The sequence below is a fragment of the Podarcis pityusensis genome, assembly GCF_964106645.2.
Source record: "Podarcis pityusensis genome assembly, chromosome: 6".
Classification (NCBI taxonomy): Eukaryota; Metazoa; Chordata; class Lepidosauria; order Squamata; family Lacertidae; genus Podarcis; species Podarcis pityusensis.
The window spans coordinates 40706077-40733976 of record NC_138030.1 but is presented as its reverse complement, the minus strand read 5'-3'; the positions used below and the strand labels follow the sequence as shown (position 1 = coordinate 40733976).

Here is a 27900-nt window from a genome sequence, read left to right as displayed (position 1 = left end):
TTTTTGTTAACTTACTTCTCGGCTATGTGTACTCCCTGGGGTACATATGCATCTGGTCCCCATTATCATACATGGCACAATTCAAACACAGTTAAGCACTCGTAAGTCCCATTTATTTCAATGCAAGATTTAAGCATGTGCTTATTTTTATATTTGAAACTAGTGGGACTTCCAAGTATGTAATTATGGCCGGAGTAAGCACACTAGATCAGTGTTATCACCTGCAGGATGGGATGTGGCATCTGCATTATAGAGACTGGGGGTTGTAACTATTTGAAGCTACTCTTATTCCGCTACTCTCTTCTGCAGTCAGCTGACAAATGGCTTAATAAAACAGCAGCAGCAGTTGATTGACAGGTGGGTGACCCCACTAATCTGTAAATTGATTCACAGCAGGTGGGAGAGGTAAGAATCTGGCCTACCAGCCAGATCCAGTTCCCAAGATTTCCTGGATCCAAAGATGTGGCTCTCCTACGCAGATTTTCAAAGCATAGGGAATCTGAGGATTTAGGAAGGGAAAAGGGGCTCACAATCCACATTAAGCTGAAGTATGGATGGGGCAAGAGGGTGAAACAGTTGTCCCCCCCCCACACCCACAACCCCTCCCTCTCCCCATGGTACTGGCAAAGAGAAACAGGTTGGGGGAACCATTTCCTAAAGTGTTCACCCCTAGGTAGCAGCAGAAGCCTCTTGCCTGAGAGGAGGAAAAGGGTTCTGAAAGCAGCAAGCCAGAAGTTCACACAATCGCTTACTAAAGTGAAATTAAGAGCTGGCATGGAAAGAGAAGCTGCCAAAAGAGAATCAGGAACAAAACCAGAGCAAGGTGCCTACACAACATTGTAGGATGCAGCAACACTGGCACACATTGCATTGCCGTCTCAGACTTTCCATGAGTCAAAAAATCCAGGACAACACCAGGATGAGAAGGATATCATGTGGACACCCCTAAATTAATGGGGAGAGAAATTGGTGCAAATCCACATTTTGCTCCTGTGTGGACAAGCCTGACATTGCATCAAGCAAATGTCACCCTAGATGTTCTAGTCCATTTCCTCGTCTCTTTCCTTATCACAAAAAGTCCAGTGTTTTAGGAAGAAGTGGGCTTGTTGCACAAGAGCAACCAGTCAGCTGTAATTTGTCTGAATGTGACTGAAACCCACCTGAAAATAGCGACAGTCTGGAAATGCCCTCACATGGATTAAAAAGATAGCTCAAAGCAAGTTCACAGCCCTCTTTTGGATTTGTCATGACTCTAGCTGTATATAAAAGGTGCTCAGAGGTTACCATAAGAATAGTTTAATTGTGCTATTTACTAATACCTAAGCAGAACTGCTACAACTGATCCATCATACATAATTCAGATGACACTGGCAAGTTCAACCTCTGTGCCAAAGTAATAAAGAAAACAATATATGAAATACAATAAAAACAGCAGGTACTCAAAGCTTTGCTGTTGCCGTGGACGCTGTGTGAAAGCTGTTATGAGCAGACCCCGTAACATTCCTGCTCTCCAAACATGGGCTACAATAAGCTCGCTCCAGGTTTTACAGCTGGCCCCTTGGGTATAATGGACAGGATATGAACAACTTGAAAAGTGTGTGTCTGTCTCTGTGCACACACACACTTCATGAGAGTGTGCATTGCAGGTATTGCAATCTTGGTCCATGGTGCAGAGCCATCCCTGTCCATAAATTGGTTTCTTAACTATGGCCTTCTAGCCTTCAGCCTCTGGCAGAGGCAATATGGAACTTTTAATTGCAGGAACTGTCAATCAAGGCAACAAATTGGGTTGGTTCACCATCCCTCTAGCTGCATGATGAGGAAGCAGCCTGGAAATTCATTCAGGATGCTTTAAACCCTGAACACTTTGAAACCCAACACCACAGCCAGAACTTTTTGGTCCATTTCAAAGAGCACCAGGAAGCTCTCTCTCTCTCACTGCCTCTGGGATTCAGCACTCCCTTTGTTTACCTGTGAAAAACCCAATGGAGACTTTTGCGGTAGGTTCAACAACAGTATCTAAAACATGCTTCTAGTTCCTAGGTAATGCTTCCTAATTCTTGCCTGGAATATCCCACACCATTCTATGCATCTTTTCTGTTTTGAAGCAAAGCTAGCATGTTCCTTAGCTGTTCAGAGTCGACAGGGAAAAGCGACCATAGATTCATCAGGTGGTGGAGCTCGACAGAGCTTGCAAAACTGACATTGCCACAGGGCCTCTGCTAGCCACCAGAGCCATGAAATTGTGTAGCTGCCTGAAGAAACTACCTTCTCCAAAACACACAGTGAAAGGAGTTACAGGAAAGCCACATAGTAGTGAGTGAGAGGGATGGTGTAGGCCCACCGCTCAAAACTGGAGGCTAATCGTTTTCTTAGGTGCTTGGTGCAGCATCTGAAGACAGGCCGGCTAGGAGTCAGAGACACACAGAGCTTCCACTGCATCACTCAGGCCCTGATTCACTCCACCTACAGCCAGAAGGCAGTTTTTTACCACAATGTTAGAGCAGGCACATCGTGGGGTGGGCATAGGTGGAAGGCTCTCCCATTTGTTTTTTCCAGGATGAAAGGCCTCAGCTGATTCCAGTACAGTTGGTTGGTTTCCTAATAAGCGAGAAAACATGAAGACCATCAAGAGAACATGTGAGCACACATGGATACTTGATTGCACATGTCTACACAGCTAATTTAAACTAAGGATTTGTTTATAAAATAAACTACCAACCTTTGCTGCCTCTAGTGTGTATGTGTATATGTGTGCATTTGTGTGCATATGTGTTTGTGTATACACACACATATGAATGATATTGATTATGTTCATTTGCTCTACATGTTTATGAGGATGATAATTCAAGTTTGGTTTGGCTTGGTCTTAGAGTTCCAATGATCTTCGGCTCTCTCACTTTGGTTCTTCCTCATTTGTCCCCTTCTCTACTTCTACCCATCAATTCCCATCAGTCTCACCCAGTGTGGTCTGATCAGAGTGATGAAAGTTCTAGTCCAAAATATTGGGGGGGGGGGGGGGGGAGACACTGCACTGTCTAGCACCAGTCTAATTCTTCATAAAACTGATGGAGTATGTAGGATTATGTCTACAAAATGCTCATACCACATTAGCATGCATGATCATTTTCTGTCTATTTGTGCATAGAAAGGGACTTGAGAAGGGCCTCAAATATAGTAGCTGCCATCCTTGTAGCAGCAATAATTTTATGGTAATATAGTTCCACAAGCTATAGAATAATGACTTCACACTGAAACAGGACAGGAGTCACCCTCACCTAGGCCTCCAGCTACGACAATTCTTCCTTTCAAGTAGCCGGATATGAAATCTGCCCGTCGTTTCTTCAGAAAGAATGAGCGCTCAATCTTCATCCAGCCCCCTGAAAATTAACAAGACCACCTGCTAAATAATCATGATTTTCCATTAATGTTCTGAAGCATTTGGATTCCTTCAGAGAGAAATCAAGGGTGTGTTCTATAATCCTAAAATTGGGGAACTAAGAGAGGGTTTGGGGTATATGTGTCTGACTACAAGAATACTGGGCACGAACTGTTGAAGCAATGAGGGTCCCAGAGCCAATGTACAACATACCAAGGAAAATGCCAGGGCTCTAAGGCCTCATCAAGGCCCACCACTGCTGATGCTTGGGTTTGGTCAAGCCCTCCCCTTTTGTCATTTGATTGGGAGCAGACAAGAGCACAGAGACTTGTGCAACTGAACGCACACTATAAACACCTCAATTTCTCAAGAATGCAAGACTGTGCATATACCCACTGCTGAACCACTGCAGAGGTAGGTTGCTGGAGGGGCCTCCCACTGAGGCATCTCACTAGTGGGGCCACCTGATGACCCTTTGCCCAGGGCTCTCTAAAATCTGAAGCCAGCCCTGAGTAGCAGAATCTGAAATTTTTGAAATTGATTCCCCACCCTGCATCTTGCCCTTAAGGCATGCATGCTGAAAAGCAGATGGTGACCCAGGAAGAACTCACCCTGTTCGATGTCAAACACATCCACGTTCTTCATAAACTTGGGCTGACGGTATAGCCTGCCCTGCCGCAAACCCCCCAGGCTGAAGATGTTGTTCTCTGCACACACGAAGCTGGAGAACGCTCGTTTGCTGGGGATGTTGGGGAATTTGGTCCACGACCTGGTCTCGATGTCAAAGACTTCAAAGGCATTCACGGCATATTTGGATTGCCTTCCTCCTAGGATGGAGAAGGGAGTATAGTGAAGAATGTGCAGCAACAACTGGAGCCATGGGGGTCTACTATTCTCTGGCCAAGCAGGTCTCTGGAGCACACAGCCAACCCTAATCCAAAAGTATACTGAAGCGATGGCAACGAGCCATAGAGTCTCTGCCCCCTGCAATTTACCCAAATGTAAAACACTAGACAGTGGCTGGCTCAAGGTCACATGGAGTTTCATGGCTGATTTAACCCTGGTCTCTCAGCTCCCAGTGCACTTAATAACTCTACACTTTATTCCACATTCTGGGGGGAAAAGATGTAGCAGGGATATCCAGGGAGATAGGGGAATAATATTTTCTCACAGATTTGGAGGTTTATGGGGTCCCTTGTTAACAGTCCTATATGAAACCTTTAAGACAGCAATCCTGTACATACGTATCATGGAGTAAACTCCCATGGAATTCAGTGGGGCTTACTTAATAATGTACAGTTTCAATGGCATGAACCCTCCCCACTAGTAATAGTCATGGCAGGGGCCCCTTCTGAACAACACTTAAATGTGGAGTATTAACAAATCTGCAGTGTTTTAAGTGCCCTCTGCTTCTTTGCAAAAAAGGAAGATAGGAAGAGAACCAGAATAGGATGGAGGCCATACAACCTATCTCCCAGCAGAGAAGCAACTGTGACAGTAGGGACCCCTGTGAACCACATTTGCTCTTTGTAAAAATGTAAAGGTAGCTTTGCAAAGGAGGTGGGTGGGGAGAAAACAATGACAACTTGCCCACACCCCTGTGACCACTCATTTGCCCTTGCCCTGTGACCTCCAAGCAGTCCCTCCACAGGGCACCGGCTGCTCACTATTCCTAGCTGTGAGGGCTCAGCAAAGTCCATTCGCATAAGGGGCTTACGCAGGAAGCATGACCTTTGGGTTCATAGAATTACAGAGTTAGAAGGAACCCCTTCTAGTCCAATCCCCTGCAATGCAGGAATCTCAACTAGAACATACATGACAGTAGGAAGGAGACTCTACCACCTCTCATGGACGTCTGTTCCACTGTCAAGCAGCTCTTTCTGTCAGACAGTTCTCCCTAATGTTAAGTTGGAATCTCTTGCAACTTCAATCCATTGGTTTGGGTCCGAGCCTCCAGAGCAGGAGAAAATGAGCTTGTTCCATCCTCCATGTGATATTTGAAGATGGCTATCATCTCCTGTAGTCTCCTCTTTTCCAGGCTAAACATACCCAGCTCCTTCAACCGTTCCTCATAAGGCTTGGTTTCCAGACCCTTGATCATCTTGGTCTCTCTCCTCTGCACACGTTCCAAGCTTGCCGATATTTGTCTTAAACTGTGGTGCCCAAAACTGGACACAATACTCCAGGTATGGTTTGACTAAGACAGAATAGGGTGGGACTATTTCTTCCCTTGATTGGTACACTATTCTTCTCTTGATACAGCCTAGAATAGCATTAGAGTGGTTTTTTTTTGTTTTTGCTGATAGACAAACACTGTCCATCTTTGTTAGTTCAGTACATTTCATCCCCCTCTCCAGTTCAGCTGGAAATGATTCCTTATGGTAAAGTAAACAAAAATAACATGGTTCCCTGCACAAGTTTCAAAATGCAATTTGATCGCCAAAGCACTCTTTACATCATGCATGGTTGCCACAGAGTACTGGTTCATTCAGAGAGTAGCATACAGAAAGTCTTCTCCTCATCTTCTAAGTACAGTAGAGGCAATGGTCAGAAAGAAGGGAAAGAAGGTGATGGGTTGTAAAGAAGACCCATTTGGAAATTTAGGTATGCACAATTAAAGTGGATTAAAGCACTCTGTCATTCTAGTGCAACAAACATAAAAATGGATTTTTACAGGAAGTAAAAGTGATGGGGGAAAGCACTGAAAAGTGTTGGGTAAACTAAAGGCTAATGGGAAGACATATAAACACATCCCAGAAAAATCAGGATGAATGCAAGATGAGTGTGCATTGTCATATAATCATCCTACCAACAGAACAGAACAAATACTCAATGAACACCAGGCATGGCCTAACCAACACATACACTATGTTCTACCTTCACTCTTAGAGGCATTTTGCATCTGAATATCAGTTTCTGAGAATCTCAGGTGGGCAGAGTGCTGCTGTGCTCATGTCTGGCATGCAGACGTCCTACAGGCCATTGTGAGAACAAGATGCTGGACAAGATGAGCCATCGGCCTGATCCAGCAGGCTCTTCGTCTGCTCTTATGCTTTGTGCAAGCAAATCAGGATGAAGGCCCCCAAAAAGAGTCATTGGGAGGAACCCAATGGCACAAAAGCAGGGCCAGTAAAATGGTGCCCTACCCTGAGCCCTTGGAACAAGGCTGAAAATAGAACCTAACGGACAATACAAAGCTATTTATACAGCCAGAGGGTAAACTGAAAGGTCTTTTGGAAACAGTTATGCAAAAACAAAAAGGCATCTTGTGGCACCTTAAGAACTAGCAGATTTATTGTAGCATAAACATCCATGCTGATGCTGCCATAAATCTGTTAGCCTTTACAAGTCTCTTTTGCTTCTGTTGTTCTGCCATGGTCAGCTGGGGTAAACTATGAAAGGCTAAAAATAAAAGCCAGTGGAAGTCTGGCACCCAAGCCCTTGGGTTTTTTTTTACCTCTGGATCCCTCCTAGAAGGAATATTTACAGTTTCTCAAAGTACATGTGCATTTGGGACAGAGTCATGCCAAGTTTAGTGGAAATATTTTAGCTCAAAGCAATAAAGTTCCATTTCTCTACCTGATTGTTTCTTTTAAAACTTTTTAAAGGCCATTAATTTGATTATTTTTCATTAATTTGATTAAAAACAAACAACCTTGATAAAACTTAATACTATGGATACTAGACCAAGTCAGGCTGTCTCTACTTCTGTTTAGCTTTGCTTTACACACAGAGAGCTGGGAACCAAAACACACAGGGTTTGAGCAATTTGCACAAGAGTCAGAAAATGAAATGGGAGCATAAGCAGTCCATTTGTGTGCCAAAGGGTGTGAATATACCTTTTGGATTTACCACCGAGTGCGGTAGTTCCCTCAGGCAGCAGATTTGAACCCCTTTAAACAGTGAACAGTTTGTGAGCATGTAAGTACACCACAGTCTGGTCAGGGCAAAGGCCAACATCCTATTTTATTTTATTTATTGAATTTATCTCCTGGCCATCCTTCTGAAGAAGCCAGGGAGCAGCAAACTGCTCCACAATTTAAAAACAAAAGAGGAGAAGCAGTTAAAACATTCTAAAAATAATCTTGTGGTAATGAATTCTACAATTTAACTATGCTCTGGGTGAACAAATACCTCCTTCTGTGAGTGTCAGTCATGTCTTGCTTGCCCTTTAATTAAAAAATATTGTAAAGGCAGAGCTCTGTTCAGGCAACATTATTTTATCTCTCCTGTGCAATAAATGCAGCCCATGGTTTTAGGCATAAAAAAATGGACCTGGAGGCCCAGCTACAGAGCTGGCATTGCTAATCCCAGAGAAGGCCTAGCACTTTTAGAGAGGTTATGGAAGAGAGCAGCTTAGAGGGAGCATTAGGCGACTCTCCAGTCAAAGGAATAATGGTCGGAGGAATAGGCTGGAGGCTCATTCTTACCCAGCACATAGATCTTTGTGCCCCGTAGGAAGGAAGTTGCGGCATACCTGGGTGTGGGCATGGTTGCCAGCGACACCCAGATGTCCTTGAGCATGTCATAATGCTGCATGTAATTGTGAGGGCGAAGGTCTCCTCCCATTCCACCAGCTGCATAGATTCTGTAGTCTGAAAAGGACAGCAAGAGAGAGGAAAAGCAAAAGGATAAATCCAAACAAGAATCTCGATTCTGCTTTATCACAGTAGTTCCTAAATACGTTCCATAACTAAAAAAAAGTTGGGACACATTACTAGCAGAAATAGAAAGCAGAACTATCTCATTCCTACCCAAACTTTCATTTTTTGCCATCTATTTCTACCCAAAGGATGGAAATATCACCCAAAAAGAGGAACTGCATCACCCCCAAAAAAGGCAAAAGACCTTCATAAAATTAGTTTATGCTAATTCGAGTATCTTCAACCTTTTCAGACCTAGGAGTAACTTTTAGCCCAAACATGCATTCGGTCCAATTTCTTAATCTTTTACCATGTATTTGCATGGTGGTCATAATCCTGTTGAGAGCCACCTTGGATCAGGCTGCAACCCACCAGCTTAAGACCAGTGTGCTAATTGATAAGAATGGATGCAAATATATATGCAGTTGCTATAATTAAAACAGAAATAAATCTCTTTCCAGTGGGGAAGACAGTGGCCAGGTGATCTGTGTGCTTCTTGAATATGCATTCCGGGTGCTACCTATTGATGAGCAGCATCTTTTAGTTCATTATTTTTAAACTGGACAACCCTTCAAATATAAGACTCTTTCAGATAAGAGTTTGGTCCTCTGGCAGCCCTCTGTAAAGCAAGGCACACGGCCACTTGAGATGGAAACCTTCCCTTCCCAACAGCAGTTCATCACATTGCAGCGCAAGACAATCTGGCAATGCTTAGAGTTGCTAAAGCAACTTGTCACAGGAAGCAAACAGATATGGGTGTGTTTGGTGGAGGGGAATATGTGGAGTTTGAAGCTCTACTATATAGAGGGAAACTTTCATACAGATTTCATACAGTGACCTGATGCTTTCACATCGCTTGTGCCCTCGATGATTTGTCCTTCAAGAACTGCAAAAGCAGTTCTGCAAAGCAAAAAAAACCCCACCAGGCTGTCCTACATTTGGCAGGAACACAGAACGTGCTGGCTGTATTGACATTTTTTTACAAGCAAAGAGGAGGTCACAGAAACAGATGGCGCGCTCCAGTTACAAGGCAGCCTTCACAGCCCGTTCTAGACTGGGCTGCTGAAAATCACCAGATTTTACCCAAAGCAATTCAAAGATGGTCATTCCAACAACCAGTGTGCAAGGGTCAAAGCCAGGGCACACTCACAGCGTAGCAGAAATTGGCTAAGTGCTCCCCACTGGGCAGATCTGTTTCCATGTAAGAAGAAATTTACTCCACCCTGCTCATCAAATTAATTAGGAGAAATGCACTGGGGAGCTTCCCTAAAAGCCAATCCTACTTTTGCCACCAGTGCCTTTTAGAAAAAGAATCCTCCTTGCCTTTCGCCGTCACAGAGATCCCCATCGAGGCTTCCCGCAAGGAGTTCCTTTTCTTCCATTTGCCCTCGTCTATGTTGTACATCTCCACAATCTTCAAGGGTGTCTGGTTGGCTCCAACACCCCCAATCACCATTATCCTCTTGCCCAGTGTTGCTACAGCTACCCCAGCCCTGGCTGTAGGCATTGGGGGGAGAGAATTCCATTGGTTGGCTTCAGGGGAGTACACCTCAAAAGAGTCCATTGGGACACCATTGTCATCACAGCCCCCAATGGCATAGACCTGACCACCAGCCTCCACCAGGGAGCAATAGACTCTCCGGCTGGGCAGAGGTGCCAGAGTTTTCCACTGGAAGTCTTTGATGCTAGGCACCTCCATCATGGGAGCAAGACGGCATCTGTTAGGCAGCTCGCTTGTACTGCAAAATGAAAGGATGCAAATCAGAGCAAATGTCATTCAGGCATAACAAAGCACATCAGAAACAGAGATTCAAAATAGTTAGAGGATGCCTCTGGGTAGTCAGTGTTTTGATTCAAGCACCTACTGGAAATTTAGGACTGAATAGTTTGGGCTTACTCACATTTCCTCTGGTCCTGATGCTTAGCTCCAGGGGAAAGCGCTCTGAAGCACTCTGATTTAGAGCTAAACAGTGGGTTTAGAGCTAAAGAGTGGGTGAAAGCACCCAAAAAAATCTGCTTGGGAGCACTGAAAGAACCTGCAGATAAGTGAGGGGAAAAGAGGTGAGATTGTTCCACCTGGCAAGCCAAAATAGTTGTGTTACAGATAGCCTTAGTGCAACTTTGAATTCCTCCCTCCACATTTAGGTAAGTGATGTGGAAATACTCTGCAAAGTGTGGGATAAATTAAAGGTCAACAGGAAGACATATAAACTCTGCCCAAGCAAATCAGGATGAATGTTCACTGTCACCAAACCTCCCTGCAAGCAAACAAATCAGGACAAATGCTCAATGAAAAAGGCTTCCTATTGTGTAAGCTCTTCAGGAAAAATGCTCCATAAACATTCATCTGGAATAGCCCAGAAACCGACATCTTAACAAGCAATAGATCACTGTTCCCGCAGCCATCAACAACAATATCCTATCACAGGCACACAAAGCAGTGATCATACCTTTCACTGAGTATCTATTAATCTTCCATTTCTGCATCTGCTGGATCCTGATCCTAAATAAATAAAGGAAAGAAATAACGGTAATAAGGTTGGATTCAGTCCCTTGTTTCTGCTTCTTAACAGGGGCAATCAGATACGTCAGAGCCTCTCCTGCTTCCAAGGCTTTTGTCCCTTGAACTTTTTCCCTCTCAAGGGCCTCTCTTCCCAAATCCTTCTGTCTCCCTCTGGGTCTTCCTGGACCAGCTGCAGGAAACGCACCTCAATCCCATCCTCCCTAACTTGACTCTGCCTCATGCAGCAGCAGTGTGCTGAGCTGTAAGCCTGCTACAGAACAGCCCATTAGTTAGAACACAGAGTCACAAGCACCTATCGCAAGCCAAGCGATTATTTTTTGCTTTCTTTCTCTGAACAGCTGACAAGTATGTAAAAGAGGTGAATAAATTTAGGTAGATGGAAAGCTGAGTATACATATGGAGAGTGGCAGCTGCATTCTTCTCACCTGAGCCTGAGGACACATGCACACACAGAAACCCAAAGCAAGGTTTCATTATAGAACCAAGATTTCTTTTTTAAAATTGAGCTTTCTTTAAAGAACTAGATAACTCTGCTTTTATATGTTCCTCTGGCTTCTTGCATGTACTATAGGTCTAATTTACTAAGGTCTAATTTAACCGTCACCCACATAGGCCAAAATAAAGGTCTTGCTCCTGTAACACTGCAAGCAGTGGCACTGCAAAATTGAAAAGCTCCTTGCTGTGCAATGGTTCCCAGTGTCTGATAGTCATTTACGTCTTCAGAACCTCCCTTGCCTCTTAGGGCCCCACTAGGTAATCCCACCCCCTCATGGGATGGTACCACCAGTGCTTTTTTTTCCTTTAGAAAATGTTTAGGGGTACCCTCACTTTGATTCAAGAAGATCACAGTTTTATAGTTCAAATCGGGGGAAATAAATACAGTAAATGGACAAAAGTACAGAGATTCAAAAAAATGTTTAGGTGTATGTGTACCCCTGCATCCCCCCCCAAAAAAGCACTGGGTACCACCCACTTTGGAGATGTTGAGGCCCCTAAGCACTGTTTTCATGGGACTCCCAAGAGCCTGTCCTGTTTACACAATGAGGATCACTCAATGTTGTTTCAGAGATTGTTGATGCTGGGCTCTTATCCCAAATCAATGAACCTTGTTCACATGGGCAGAAGATGTCCACATAGTTTGAAACACTGACACGCCATTGTATGGTTGCAGTGGATTTTGAATTCCACCCAGCCTCTGCTTCCTGAGTTGACATGACCTTTTCCAATAGGAAGTATTCCCAATAGAAACTCCAGGTGTTTTAAGAGAGAGGGCTTTAATTCACATGATTCTGCAAAGCAGGATCCAAGCCATTTCTTTGCTTTGAGTGATCTTCCTTCAGACCCCTGAGCTCAAGGGAGCTTTGTCAGTTCCACTTGTTCCATCAACAACAGTAGGCAAATGACATTGACAAGACTAAAAATGGCTTTTAAAGTCAAGGGAGATGAATGTTGCACAACCCAACCTGGAGGAAACCAAACAGGAACATTGCTTTGCACGTAACACACTTTGGTTTGTTTCATAAGAGCATAAGCAGAGCCTGCTGCATCAGGCCAATGGGCCCATCGAGTCCAGCATCCTGTCCTCCCATTGGCCAACCAGACGCCTTTGGGAAAGAAGCAAGCAGGACCCAGAAACCAGAATCATTCCTGACCATTGACCATTTCCCCCTGCTAGGAAAAGGCAGGAGTGGGGGAAGTGTGAAGTGGGCACTCCTGCAAGTGAATTGGTATATATTTGCCTTCCCAATGCTATTGGGATCTTGTTTATATTTTATTCATTTTTTTGAAAAATACATATCACACCTTTCCTCTCATGAGAAAACACAAAGCACATTGCAAAAGCAAATACATTATATCATGCATCATTTATGTATTAAAAAATATTAAAATATGAAGGGGGGAAATCTTTTCCCCAAATAGCCATCTCAAACCAAACCATAATGACAAGATTCCCCCTCCCCACCCCCATCAGGGACGAGAGTTTCTTTCCTTTGAAGCAAGACAGATACTGGCATTACCTCATCTGTTATTATCCAGAAACAAATAAATACAACCACAGCTCCTAGCTGTGCTGTGTCCTCAGGTCCCTGGGCACATTTTCAGCTCACAGCAAGTGACAAGCTATCGAAAATACCATAATGGCAAGGGCACAAATGTACAATCTCAAATGCAGAGCAGTTGGAGATCAGATTTTTTCCCAAGGCCTGTTTCCAAGTTATAGCGAAGCCAGATGATTATCATGTGGTAAGTTCCTAGGGTATATAGGAACTATTTGAGAAGCTGGTAAACAACCTACCAAGCTAACACACTTATGTGCCCATTTTCATTGTAGAAGGTTAACAATAGAAGGTTAACAATCTGCCCAAGGGGCTATATGCACTGTTAGCACAATCCTATAAATGCCTACTTAGAAGTTAGCCCCAGTGACTTCAGTGGAACTTGTTCCCAAGTCAGTAAGTATAGGGTTACAACCTATACATTAATGGGTGAATATAAATGATCATTTACTATGAGGTGTTTTCATCATTCAATTGTTGCCTGTCTGCCTCTGAAAACAGGGAGGTTATGGGGCAGGTTGAAAAAGGGTGGGTAATTATCATATGCCCCCTACTTCCCCTTTCCCAAAGCAGATATGGGGAAGCTGTGACCCTCTGTGGAGTAACCTGTGGTACTCCAACTCCCATCAGCCCTAACCAGCATGGCTAGTGGTCAAGGACAATGGGAGTTATAGTCCAGTATCATCTGGAGGGCTACTGCTTCTCCAACCCTGGCTTAAAATCTCCATTTATTAAGTGGTTACTCCTGGTAGATACTCAAACATTATCTTCACCATCCAGCTGTTAAGCACTATCATCGTATACTTTCTTTCTGAGAAAAGCATAGTTTTCTCACGGGATTCGCGAGCGTCTTATTTCATAAAGAGCTTTTAAGCCTATTGCTATGGCCTAGATTCAATTACGGTGATAGATCTGTCTCTGAAGCCCGCGTTACAACAAAACATTTCCCCCAAGTAGCTGCTTGCTCTTCAGTTTTTTGCATCTTTTAAGCAACTTTTCCTTGGCTTTGAAGGCACCAGGCTACATGATAAAGTCAGGGGCTGAATTTCATGCTACATTTTTTTTTCTTTTTTAAAGACCCTGTTTCCAAACCTTTGCAAGCAGCGCTAAGCAAACGGCCTGTCAGTGCAAGGATTCCCACTTGCACAATGAGATTCCTCCCTTCTCTCCCCTGTGCCTTGTGCCCTCCCCAGTTCTGCTCCAGAGGGTTGGGGGAACCTACAAAACTGATTTGGGGGTGGGGGGTTCTAGGAACAAAGGACTTGGTGGTTGAGGAGATACTTCAACCTTTCTCGCTTGCCTATTTTCACCTGCAAATGCTCTTCTCCCTACCTAGAGTTTTTGTTCACTTTTTACTGTCCCTCTCCCTTCAGTCAAACCAGAGAAAGCACAGCTGCAGAGGAAAATGGCCTGGCAGGGCATATGAAGGGAGAACCTGCAGGTATGGAGGCGGGTTAAGTTCCCCTTCTTGTACGCTGACCTCCCCTGCAAAATGCTTCACCTGACCCTGTGTTCATGTTCAGTGGCAAAAGTTGGCAGGTATAGTATATAATAATTATACCCCAATGACACAGTCTTCAGGACACTTAACCAGGGGGTAATTCCTCATCATCTGCAACAGCACTAATGTGCAAGGAACCCACAGTGAGGCCAATTTCTTAGCTGAAATGGTTCTGCATCTTTCCGAAACTGGGACTCTGGCGCTGACAGTGTTTCTCAGTTGCGTGAATCAAGCAGCCGATGTGGTTTAATGTGAGTCTGTGCCTGACATTTTCTGACCTTGCAACAGAATGAACAGTTCCCCTGCCATGGCAACCACTACACGAAGAAAAAGTCAGGCAACCTTTTTTCAAAGCCTGGGAAATACTGTGTGACGTAAACAAAAGGTTCAAGTGAAGGAAGAAATTAGCACAGGAAGCTGCCTTATACTGAATCAGATTAATTGGGCCCATCTAGCTCAGTACTGTCTGCACTGACTGCCAGTGGCTCTCCAGCATTTCAGTCAGGGACCCTCCTAGCTCCACCTCGAGATGCCGGGATTTGAACCTGGGACCTTCTGCATGCAACGCTGAGGCTCTTTTACTGAGCTTCAGCCCATCTGCATTAAGATACTTAGCAATTACTTGGGCTTCAGATAAATAGGAGAAAGTCCCAACACAGTTGTCCATCTCCCTTCTTTCTTCCATGGCTTTTGCTGAGGTCCTGGCTTTACCTCACAATGGTACCTCAGGTTCTGGAGGTCTGTTCTTAACCTGAAACTGTTCTTTTTTTAAAAAAAATATTTTTTATTGCTTTTCTCAGATACAGAAATGAAGTCAGATATATGAAAGAAATAACAGTAATAAGAAAAAAGAAAAAGAGAAAGAAATCCATCTTTCCAAGACATTTTTTCATCACCAACCGGACTTCCCCGCGTCCCCCTCACCCTGCATTCTTTATAATAAAAATACCAACAAATTATTACCTTGTTTCATGCATTCCTTTGTACTTTCAAATAGTTATGTTTTAGGTTTAAAATACTTATTGTCAATTTACTTTTGCCTTAATATAAATGTAATGTCATTTTAAACCTTAGTCCCTTCATAATTATAACTTAATTTCCCATATCACCGAATCTTGTTGCTGAAGCTAGATTTTCCAAATCATGCAAATTCCTAACATTCATATAACTTATAATATTTTTGTAAATAGTCCTTGAACTTTTTCCAATCCTCCTCCATTATTTCTTCTCCCAAATCTCGGATTCTGCCGGTCATTTCAGCCAATTCCATATAATCCATCAATTGCATCTGCCACTCTTCCAGTGTGGGTAAATCTTGTGTCTTCCAGTGTTTTGCAATAAGTATTCTTGCTGCTGTCGTTGCATACATAAAAAAGTTCTGTCTTTCTTTAACACCTTCTGGCCGACAATGCCCAGGAGGCATTGAAACTGTTCTTAACCTGAGGTACCACTTTAGCTAATGGGGCCTCCTGCTGGCCGCTGTGCCATTTCTGTTCTCATCCTGATGCAAAGTTCTTAATCCAAGGTACTATTTCTGGGTTAGCGGAGTCTGTAACCTGAAGCGTCTGTAACCTGAGGTGCCACTGTATTATTTTATTTATTGCATTTATACCTCATATTTCCTCCAAGGAACTGAAGATGGATAAAAACAAGTTTCTCTCCTCCCCCCACCCACCCGCATTTTATCCTCACAATAACTCTTGTGTGGTAGGTTAGGATGAGAGACTGTGACTGGCCCAAAGTCACCCATTGAGCTTTAGAGGGTTTGAACTTTGGTCACTCATATCCTAGTCCAACACTCCGACCGCTGCACCAAACTGGATTTGCCTTGCAACTTGACTTTCCTGCCTGTTTGCTACTGGCACTAGGTAAGCAGGTGAATTATACGCAGGGCCAGATTTGAAGGGGGGGGGTCCTTCAGTGGGTCTGGTGGTGGGCAACAGGAGGGCTACAATAAGGCAGGGCAGCTTGGAGCCTCCATTTTAATTTCCCATAATGCCTCCAACAAAGTGTTACTTCAGGGCATTGTGGGAAATCAAAATCCAAGGCTATTCCCAGATGCAGCAATTCAGTGCAAGGGGTGCAGTACAAGACCAGTGTTAGCACAGTTATAGGCTCTGCCAGAATGCTAAAGTTAAACCTGGGATATATGTCTAGACAGGGTTGGGAAGTCCGTGTCCCTCCCGATGTCACTGAACTCCAACTCCCATCAGCCCAATGCCCTCATCCAGCATGGCCAGTGGACAGGGGATGATGAGAATCGTGGTTCAACACTTAGATGACCATTGGTTCTTCATCCCTGCTCAAGGAGAAAACTGAATAATACTGAGTGCAAAATTGCAGGCAGAATTTGAAGAAAGGATCTTGTAGATAATTTCACAGAATATGTCTGCCTACACTCAGTCCTGCTTTAAATTCTCTTGTTGCATTTCTATACCTTGATTCTCTTTCCATATTTTTTTCTTCTTCTTCGCAGTTATCATTTCCATGCTATTCTTAGCCTTAATTGAACTGGAAATTTTGGAGGAATGTGTTACACAAATCCAATTAAGGCAGATGAACCACTTTACCCAGGAAGAGTAGTTGATTTCCAGCTGTGTCTCATTAGCTGCCTTCTCAGTGCAGGACCTAAAAAGTATTACGGTATATGATCAGCTAAGTTGATATATGATAAGGCAAGGCAGTGGTGATTGACCTATGATAGTAAGGAAGTGAATGATTTTGGTGGAACAACACAGGAAATTTAAATATTAATATAAGCAGGGTTAACAGTCCGGTGCAGAAACCACTAAATCTGCAGGACAAATTCCATGTTGACTGAAGAATTGACTGGAGTTTGCCAGTCAGAACAGACTGCTCTGTAGACCATGTTGTCTTCAAACCCATTTAAGGAAGTCAGTTAGGGATGAATGGATCAATATTTCCATACTATGTCACTTTCTCTACTGCTTGTTCAAAAGTTCATTTGTAATTTTAAAAAATCTGCATGAAATTTTGTGCACACATATTTTCGAATGTATTTCCTCCCCAAAAGTACAATGCATTTTTAATATATTTTTGAGCTGACAGTCGCATTGCAAAACTTGGAGAACTGCAAAATCCAAATTACGGCTGCGTTCTGATCCACACATGAGTCTGGGAGCTGCGGATCAGGTCAGCTGTTATCGGAACATACACATATCAAATTCCTCAAGCACCACTGACCATTTTTAACATCAGGGTAAAAGCTGTTAAGTGGAGGAAAGGGGGATGTTTCACCCCTTTCCTGTTTTCCATTTTTCTGCACAAAAGTGTCCTCCTACTGTCCCATGAGTTCCTGATATTTGTTTATCTTTCTTAAAAAAGCATCTGAAATCCTACCAACAGGAGGGAAAGTCGCTTAGGGAATGATTTTGAGCAGAACAATGGCCAGCAGGGAAAGGTTTAAACATACACACATACGCCACCATTTCTAACCTCAAAATTGCCTCATCCTGAAGATGTTTTTAAAATGTCCAACAGCACTTTTTAAAATACATTTGCATGTAATGTGACATGTGCCCTCAATTGCCTTTCAAAGTCCAAATAAAATAAAATGTCTAGGGGAAAAGGCTGCTGGTTAGCGACCGTTGCTGTTTTTTATTGGTACTTAACAATGCAGTTCATGGCAAGAGAATAACTATTTATGTTTTTTTTGCACTGTGAGCTTCCCTAGAGTTTGCTTAAAATAACATACCTAGTGGGACAAAACATGGATCTACATCCTGCCAGAATAGGTTCATCTACAACAGCCTTCTCTAGGCTGGTATCCTCCAGATGTTTTGGACTACAACTCCCATCATTCCACACAGCATGACCAATAGTCAAGAATGATGGAAGTTGTAGTCCCACACATCTAAAGGGCAATGGGTTGGGACAGGCTGATCTCTAGCCTTGGCTTAAAGGTTTGCTGCACCCCCAGCCTGCTGTGAAGCATATCCACAAGTAGAATATCTACTTTTAATTTTTCTGTAAAGCTTGATGAAACTGAGGCACAGAGTTTACATAATTTCAGGCAAGGTGAGGACATGACTGAGAATTTCCAATGTTGTTTTAATTCTAGTTTGTTTTGTTTCCCATGACGTACCAGAAAGTACCAATGCAGGCAGAAATGACGACTTCTGTCAGACAGCTACTTGTTGCCATCAAATTTGTTGCTCCAAATAATCTTAATTCTTTATTAGTTTTTTGGGACTGCTCCACCAGCATATACCACCAGCTTCCCTCACCCACTTTGTGTCTACTGGATTTTCAAAATTATGATGGCAGGTATATAGCAGCAAAAAGTCCCATGATTATTTACATACTGCACATTGATTATGCTCTAACCTTTCATAGGCTGCAGTTAGCTTCATCAGATGCATTAAGCATTTTCCTATTTTAAGCTGACACACACACACACACACACACACACGTAAAACAATGAGTTCAGAGGGGAATAATAAAAAAATACAGTGTGAAAATTATGTTGAATAAGTTCAGTGACCATTCACAAAACAGTGTTGGTGATAACACAGATAGCTGCTAATTAACTGAACTTCTTAATAGGTTGTAATTCAGCAATTTCATACTGGAGTCCCCCCCCTTCAAAGTTGCTTTGTTTCAGAATGTCCACTAAGGTCCTGAGAGGCTGAAATGTCCCTCCCCACACACCCTGTTTCTGACTCTTGACCTTTCTGATGTCAGATCTGTAGCTACATCTCATGGTTAGCAGGGAGAGAGAGCTTAACCATGAGCCCTAGTTTGGACAACGTGCTAAACCAAACTTTGGCTTCATTCAATGTGGCAGCAAAAACAACCAGGGCGCAGCAAAGTAATTGTGATCTTCTTTCTATTCGTATTGTCTCACTAAGCTCAAATCTTTCTCCCTATGAACCACTTGAAAATTGCTGAGGGTCTGGGTGGACCACTTAATTATTTCCCTGCCTATTGTTAGCACTTGTAACGGACTGTGCTAGCTGCTATATGATTTTCAATTTTATTTTTCCAGACATGCTAAAGACCACCTGAACGAAGCCTGTAAACCATAGTTTGGCTCAGTGTGTTGTGCAGAGTAGGCCAATATATCCCGCCCTGCTGTAAATAATTTGATGTGCAAACATATAAGGAAGGGGCACGGCTCAGTTGTAGGATACATGGTTTGTGTGCAAAACGTCTCAAGTTCTATCTCTACCATCTACTGTCAAATCGTATGAAAAAGCAGAGCTGGGAAAGCGCTCTGCCAAAGGCCTTTGAGGGCTTCTGCCAGTCAAAATAGTCAATACTGGTCTAGATGGATAAAGGGAGTTGACTCAACACAGCAATTTCATATTCTCTCCCTGCAGCCGCCCACTTCACAAGACTGAAAGGAGCCAAATACCAGGTTTTGATGTCAAACAATGAATCCCACTAAGGTCTTTTACCCTAGCTAGGAAGCACCTCTTCCTACATCTCTTCCTCTTCTACTCTTTTGCAGAACAGTATGGGATTTGATGGATTATTAACTTCCTGCCAGGGTGTGTTTGAGAATCTAGGAAACACAATTCCTGCAGAAGAGAAATCATTTTGTTCTGGAATACCAAACCTTCTCCTCATTTCATTAGTATTTTGTGTCTTTCTTCCACACTCTTGATACCACAGATGCCTTTTGCAAGGTGAAAGGATTGTACTTTGTACAGAATTAACCATTTACTCAATTCACTTTCGGCATAATCTGGGCATAATGGTCATATAGCACCTGTCAGGATATCACATCCTATTCTCTGACATTTAGAAGGCACTCAGCAGAGGATCAGCACTACGGCATGTCTTTCTGTTCACATAGAAGCACAACCTCACTTCCTTATAAATTGTTTCCTGAGCAACTGTATGCAGATGTGTGTGTTTTAAATTATTATATCTGACTTCACATATCCAGAAATATGTCATGCAGTCTCTTGGACCACTGCGGGAAGCAATAAATAACAGCACATTTGACACTTTATGATACAGCGCGACCTTAAGCTACGACACCATCAGAGGAATAACTCGACAAACTGACCCACATACTTCTTGTCAGTAATGATGATGATTAATCTCAGATTGCATCCTAAAAGCTGCGCTCAGGAGAAGGAAGCTACTCTCTATGCAAAACATACAGCCATGCACACAGAAAGCAATGACCTCTAAAGACGCGTGGGATTTTTTGCTTGGCTGCCGAATAATGTTTTAAGATAGTTTTATATTTATAGTTTTAAAAAGACAGTTCTGACAAAACCAGGCTCTTTCTTGGAGGGGGAGGGGAAATCAAGTTTAACACAAGAATTCTTACATAGCGTAAGTCTGATTTTTTATTTCTCTCTCTCTCCCTTTCCCTCACACCCTCCAATCTATTTAAATGTAATTACTCACATACATCTGTGATCTCCGTTCCCTGGAGGCTGTAGTCCATGGTTATGGAGGAAGGAAACCCAAAAGAGATGACGGCTGTATGTTTGCAAAGGAGGAGCCGGGCAAACGGATCGCCCAGCTGCATCAATCCAACTCTCATAATATTCACTTTCCTCTACAGGAGCTGAAATACAATCACGTGCAGAGGAATCCCCGTCTGCTGGAGTGACCTGTATTTTCTCAGTTGCCTAGAGTCAGCTAGAGGAGAGTGTGTGTGTGTCTCCGCACTGGATTATAAAAGCCAGAATAAGCCTTTTATGGCTCCCATGCTTGCACAGGAAGTTTTCCAACAGCCTCTCGCGTGGCGAATTGCAGGGAGGGAGCGGGGCTCAGTTGAAAATGCAAGGCAGGGATGGGTGAAAATGGCAGAAATTCTGATGAAGGCATAGGAGATATTTTCACATGCCAAGAAGTGCCTACAGGCAGCCTTGGCATAAACTCAGATATTCCAAGTGATAACAATGGTGTTAATAATATCTGCTTACATCAGTTACTTTTGTCCCAACAAATCCATTCATAAAATCAAATGGTTTTCTACTCCTGCCTTTGCCCCGATTGCCTGGGAATAATTATGCCAACTCTGTGCTCAAAGGATGCAAACTGTCCACCTGCACTCCACAGTGACCGATGCACTGAAGACGTAAATCGCAATATTATTATTTTAACAGCAGCAGCAGCAGCATTAGGGTCATGGCACAAGCACCCCTAGCAAACGTCAGTCCCTCCCTTTCCATAACAAGCAAATCACTGCTATACAGTTGTGATCTCTACTTCTATGATCTATGACCTTCGGCTCATAAAAGCACCATAAGAGCACCACTGGATCATGTCAAAGGTTCATCCAGGTCAGGATCCTGTCCCTGCCATGGCCTACCTGATGCATCTGGGAAACCCATAAGCAGAAAACAATCACCATAGCACTCTCAGATGCATACTGCCTCTGGCATGGGAGGTGATATGCTGCCATTGCGATTAGCAGTCATTGATACTTATCTCCTGTTATTTTGTCCAATCCCCTTTGAAAGCTGTCCAAGTTGACTCCAAATGAATCTGACTAGTGATGATAATGCAGACTCAACAATAAGCCACCAACATGCTCCTCTTGTATTACTTTGCCAGAGCCACCCGAGCTCCTTTGACAGGCTCCCTCTCCTTCCCAAAGTTCTCCTCCACCATGGTAGGCACACACAGGTAGTCAGTAGGGCTCAGAAGCTCTGTTGCATGATGGCAATCTTTCCCTGAGGCTATGGGTGGCCTAAGATACATTCCCCATCTTCCTCCTTGGTTCACAGCTCCTGGCCACTTGCAAGTCTTGCAAGGAAGTGACCGATACACAATGCAGCACTGAACATGCCTGCAGCACTGTCAACCACCTCTTGGCGTCCTCATCCAAGGGTTGGGGCTCCTATGCCCCAAGATGAAGCAAGGCATGGATGGAAAGACCAGAAGAGCCAATGGGTGGCATTTGGTACTGTGACATATGAGCCAGTCTCACTATACAGTACATGTTCCTTTTTCCACCACAAAATGAATCAAGACAAAAATATGGGCCCTGCTAGGCATGAATGGTGATTGAAAACAAATGCCTTTTTAAAAAAAGAATTCATATGCCGAGCCAAGTACAGTATATCGGCTTCTCAATATATGTTGGCAAGACACGCTGCCCTTTGCACCATGATGATGATACAAAAAAATACCTGCTCTGCATTTCCCTCCTGAAGCCATATTTCATGTAAAAAGAAATAAAAATGAACCAATCTTGAATATGACACCCTCTGTAATATGGACTGTGTGGGTGGGGAATACCAATTTATATACTGACCTTTTGACTGGTATTTCAGCTTTCTCTGCCAGATACTGCCCCATATGGTAAATTAGAATAAGCTGCAATGCTTTACACCTGGGTGTAATGTCAATGAAACTTGCTTTGGAAAGACGTTATGGGATGGTGCTCTTAAGACAAATGCTTGCAGTTGGTTCTGTTGTAGATCATGAAATCACAGTCAAATAACCAAGCAGCCTTCAGCTATTGTGTTCACTTTTTGCATTTGGTGAATCCCCATTGGCATGGATACAGTCTACTCTATGTTTGTCTGCCACAGCTGAGGGACAGGAGAATTTGTCGCATTTGGATCGGATTGCTTCAAAGATAGACTTTATGAAGCTATAACACTCAAGTTAACTGAAATAGCTGAGTTAACTTACGATCAGAAGCAAGCAATGTTTATCTTTTGCAATTTGACCTCCATTCCTCAAGGGGCATAGTCTCCTGCTGAGACTCAGCAAGGCTTTCTCCCCAGTGCATATGTAATTCCCTTTTGCCCAATACTAAGTAATAATATTATACTTATTATTATGCATAATAAGTGATTGATAGCAAAGATTTCATGGCACTTACTCAAATTATCCACACAGCAGTTACTATTTTGAAGATAATGGGAAAATGTTGAACCACACTTAAGGAAAAAATTAGAGCAAGCCTTTTATTCAGGGAATTCTGCACTGGTAGCTTTGTTAAAAACCTGTCAATGTACGTAAGTGCTTGTGACTGAATGTAAATAGATTTCATGGCAGTTTTAAGTGATGACTGAGGGCCAGAGGTCAATGAATGGATAGGGCTGTGGGTCAGTGGTAGAGTATCTGCCCAGCATCTTTAGGGCTGGCTGAGACCCCTGTCCAAAATCCTGGAGAGCTGCTGCAAGTCAACAGAGACAATGCTAAGCAAGATGGACCAATGGTCTGGCTCAGTATAAGGCAGCTTTCTATATTTCTGAAGGGCTCCCATCTGATGGCTGCTTTTAAGCTTCCCCTTTTGCAGCTGCCTCCTGTTAAGTTATTCATATACAGCTTTTCACTATGCAGCCTAGGAAATATTCTGCATGCCACTTACGATATGGAGGTAGAGGGTAGGGATACATCCAATTCTGACTGGGCTGTGAACCAGAATGTCCCTGGTTTGGATGTCACCCATGCTGTGAACTCACTAGTGGCATTAAGAAAGCCGTTCCTTGCCAGCACTACCACATCTACAGTATGGGGATAAAATTAACCTACTAGTTTACATTACCACAATAATCCTTACAATCTCCGTTCAAACTGGAGAGGGGTGAGTTCTCCCATGCTCACTTTGGTTTCTCTTGGGACTTAGATTATTTCTTCTGAGGGAGGGGATAAATGGCATTTTCTAAGTCAATCTGAAGACTGCTCTGTACGGAACGGTTGTGACTTTGTACTGTTATTTAACATTATTATAAAAACTGAAATAGACACTTAAAAAAAAGAAACTGTTTGCCCCACCCAAGCCCCAAGAACACACTCCCCGATTCCCCTGACTTCCCTGGCAAGTGGAGGTGGCAGCAGGATCTGCAACAGCAGGTGTGGGAGGAGAAGAGGGTTTCCCCACCTCATTTGTCACTTTCATGCACTGACAGTAGTTCTCTCAAGCACCATCAGTCTCTGCTCTCAACTGTCTTCAGTAACCATAGAGGGAGAGAGATGGGGGAACAGGGCCTCTCCATCAACTCAGGAACTTTTGGCTCCTGCTCTTAACAAAACTTTTTCATCCCAGCTAGTGACTGCAAGAGCTTTATAACTGAGAACTAGTACCCCTTCTCTCCTCCCCATCTCTTTTCCTTTTGTGTCATGCATTTCAGCTTGTAAGCCTGGGGGCAGGGCTTATCTTGCGCTACTCACATCTGCAAGCTGCCCGAGGAGCCCTTTTTGGCTGCAGAGCAGGATAAAAATGAGTACGCTGAAAATGTAGCAAATACACTGAAAAATGGAAGTGGAAATAGTTTTCGTTCAGCCCAGCAAGCGGCAGAGTAATCACTTTATACTGTGACTTTCCGGGTGTTATTGGACTCTAACTCCCATCAACCTCTGCCAGCATGGGAGTTGTAGTCTAGGAATATCTGGAGCTGCCCAGGTCATTTAGGCCTGCATTTAAAACACACTATGTGGTAGCTTTAAGGGCATGGAGACAGGGCAGCATATGGTCTCTGATCACTGGGTAAGTCCAGCATGACCATTGTTGTGACCACTTTCCCCACCTGCCACAGCTTGTCTCCTGAGTGTTTTTAAGAGGGTGGTCATACCAGACTGAACACAAGGTCAGATGCTATAATAAACTATTACCACTCTGCAGTTACAGTTGCCAAGGGGCAAGTTTTTAAAGGAGCTAATATAACACCAGCTCTCTTCTGTTTTCTGCCCAGTGAGGCTTATTTGGTTGCAGAGTTCAAAACAGAGCTGCTCTGCTGTTGTTTTTTAAAAGGAAAGCAGGTCATGAAAAATGTGCAAGTCAATAAGCAAGATGTCTGCAGCACTTTCCATACCAGGGCAACCTTCCATCCCCTAACAGCTATTTTAATCTCCTAACTATCCAAAGGGAGGATTTAATTTGCATACAAATAGGATGTTTAGGAACCGAACCAATCTAATGTTAAAATGCTAATTAAAGTGAGTGCATTTGCCGCTTAAGAAATAAAATTTAAAAACTCTCCAGCTGCATTTAGGCAGGGTAGATTGTAGTGTTTTGATGTTATTGACACTACAGTCCTGCATGGGTTTATGCAGGCATATCTGTGCAGATACATAGATATGCATAAGCAGGTGGCATACATATCACATGCACACTAAACAGAATGACTACTCAAGAGTTATGTGCATGCACATTGGAGCCTCATACACTAGCCAAAAGAACATTAAATTGGAGTGAACCTCTTTATAGTTGTTGCTACAAGCCTGAGCTGGACTGAAATACACAAAATGACTGGTGTAAATGGGTATCTCTATTTAAATTTTGAGTTGTCTTTCGGCATAGAATTCAAGGCAGCATCAGGACTGCTGGACAGCTCCTACAGACAGATCATGCCAAGAACTGAGGAAGCAAAGTCTCTTGTGGACTCTTGTCCAGGACCAGGGCTGAGAAAGCCCTGGACAAGATGCTTTCCTGTGGACCTCTCAGGAAGCCCACCCACTCATGCAAGGATTGATAGGGAACAGGGAGGAAAACTGCTGTTTTCTTTCTCTTAGGAAAAGGTGGAGATATTCCTGCTGCAACCCACCATATGAAGATGCAACTTACCAGTTTTCTTTTTGGGTACTCTGAACAAGCACTACAAGGGATGTTGTAGGAAGGAATAACGCCAAGTTGCTCAAGCCGCCAAAACTTGTACCATTTATAATCATTATTTACAAAAGTACCTCTCCCACAGATGAGCAACAGTGTACACTTGTCTCACCAAATTCGTATTTGAGTTTGAATGAAATTTCCCAACTGCTGAAGAGAGTGGGGGGAGGGAAGATCCTGGATTAGTCCCCAGAGATTTGTCAGAAAAAAATTGGATTAAAAATAAAAATAAGCAAGAACAGCACATTGTAAGCACCCGATTAAGATTTTAGAAGGTGGACAAAACACCCATAAGAAGATTAAACATAACAGAATTTTCCCCAAAATGAAATGTAGGACTTAATGTCTTACCACCACCATCCCATGTAGCCTACCAACCACCAGGATGTGGTTTTTGCACACCCATTTTATTTAACACGCACTGGGTTAATGTGTTATGCTCCATGGGTATGGAGGTATCCTTCACAAAGAATTGCATCTTACCCTATAAGCATATAGGCATATGCTCCCACACTTTCTCAGTCCACTTTATGCATCTGATGAAATAGGCCATTGCCACAATCAACTGCTCAGGTTATATCATAGACTCTATAAGAAGCTGTGGTCATTGTTATCCCTAGCATCATAGAATTGGAAGGGACCCCAAGGGCCATCCAGTCCAACCCCCTGCAAGGCAGGAAATAAACATACTGTGCAATAAAAATGCTGCTCCATTATTTGCAATGGACGGATGACCTATCCTTACCTTTAGCTATACATGCAGTTGAAAACCTGGCACAAATGGAAAATAGAGAGAGGTTGGTGTAAACACATACCAATGGCATCCTCAAAACCCTATCATTGTTAAGCTGCCAGTAGGACCAGAAATCTTCCCTGCAGCTCATACAAAAAAGGTCTGCCCAGTTCCCCAGCATCTCAAACTATAGGCCACACATGTGAGTAAACTTGTTAGCAGGGTCTAATTTGAGCAGATGCTAAAGAGAATTTATATCCCTTGCCTTCCTAAGCAGCGAGTTCACCTCAGTGAAAAACAGATAATTAAATCTTACAGCCATTTGCGTCAAGGGCAACAGTTTCTGAGAAGATTCGTTTAAATGGGCTTACCTTACCACTGAGAAGGCAGGACCCCAGACTATCAACTGGAAAATACAAAAGAAGGGACATATCAAGGGTAGGGAGGTTCTGGATGAAGGACTGAATAGCAGAGGAAGACGATAATCTCTGTCACAATACAAAATCCAAGGTGTACAGTGTGTGCACGGTTAATGATTTCCCTGGCGCTCAGCTCAGAGCTGACAAGCTGGATACGAATTGACGCTTCAGAGCCATACTTATATAATACGAAGCTCTCAATACAAAAAAAGGAGGTGGGGGCAGAAGTTGGCTTTGTCTAGCTGGTCTGTTTGAAAAGGCCACACACACACACACACAGCCAAACGACAGTCTCCGGAGCTTCCTCTACCTTGACGGCTGGGGGAGGAGGGGGGACTGCTGCTTTGTGTACAAAGAGAGATGCAGTTAATGCCATGGAAACAACCCCATCAAAGAGATTTAGGGAGTCAGACCGTTGCAGACTGTTGAAGGGGGGTGGGGACAAGATGTTTGTGGCAGAGAGAGGTTTGTGCAGCAGCTTATTAAGCTGAAATATAATCGAGAGAGCTGTGCACAGCTAAAAGGGCAGGCCTTCTGGACTCCAGCTGCTGCTTGGAGTCTTGCAGATGGGCTTTGCTTCCTCGTGACACTGAGGCAGAGCTAAATGTGTTGCAAGCTGCTCCCGTTGCACAAAAAGGGGTGCGGCAATCACCACAGCTAGCCCTTGTAAAACAGGCCGTGGGCAAAAATCTATGGATTTCTGAATATTCAGATAAAAATGACAGATAAATTTAAGCAGCTGTGGTGTAAAGGCAAAGCACACAGCTGTAAGGATTTTTTTTTTTTTTACAGGCATCTGTTTCCATGGGAACAAGAGCGGAAAGGTTCTTGGGACTTGTAAATTAAACATGGCTTGAACGCTGCATGCTGCATATTCCTTTCCCCACAGAATATGCTGCATTTGATGGTACAGCTGGCTTCTGGAGTAGAATGTGTGCCATTAACAGAGAATGTCCATTTCTCCTCCCAGTTGCCACTATGTTAAACGCACACACATGTATCTGCCACTTCTGCCAAAAGCAGTTAGCTTACCACACCTTGCAGGATTGTTGTAAGGACTATTGAATAATATATGTGACATGATGTA

At 43.4% G+C, this 27900-nt stretch overlaps 1 protein-coding gene across 5 annotated transcripts; it reads right to left on the bottom strand.

The window, feature by feature from the left end:
* Positions 1 to 1280: 1280 nt before the first annotated feature.
* KLHDC8A (kelch domain containing 8A) lies at positions 1281 to 27086 on the bottom strand. Of its 5 annotated transcripts, none has more exons than XM_081009632.1 (7): positions 26766 to 27086; positions 10473 to 10525; positions 9346 to 9761; positions 7810 to 7974; positions 3991 to 4206; positions 3279 to 3380; positions 1281 to 2601 (listed from the first exon to the last, which is right to left on the bottom strand). In XM_081009632.1, the coding sequence occupies exons 3-7, from the start codon at positions 9722 to 9724 to the stop codon at positions 2408 to 2410; spliced, it is 1056 nt and encodes a 351-aa protein (XP_080865758.1). In that variant the 5' UTR covers positions 9725 to 9761; positions 10473 to 10525; positions 26766 to 27086; the 3' UTR covers positions 1281 to 2407. The 5 variants fall into 5 exon arrangements, with proteins under 5 accessions (XP_080865758.1, XP_080865761.1, XP_080865757.1 ...); XM_081009635.1 differs by having other exon boundaries at positions 26771 to 27086; XM_081009631.1 differs by lacking the exon at positions 26766 to 27086 and adding an exon at positions 20492 to 20801.
* Positions 27087 to 27900: the final 814 nt, after the last annotated feature.

Bases quoted from the DNA above. Each gene is read 5' to 3' on its own strand.
- KLHDC8A (XM_081009632.1), bottom strand. From the start codon at position 9,724: ATGATGGAGGTGCCTAGCATCAAAGACTTCCAGTGGAAAACTCTGGCA. The intron at 7,975-9,345 runs GCAAGGAGGATT...TGTCCTTTTCAG, and splicing joins GATCTCTGTGACGGCGAAAG to ACTACAGAATCTATGCAGCT. The intron at 3,381-3,990 runs GTGAGTTCTTCC...GTTAATTTTCAG, and splicing joins TGTGTTTGACATCGAACAGG to GGGGCTGGATGAAGATTGAG.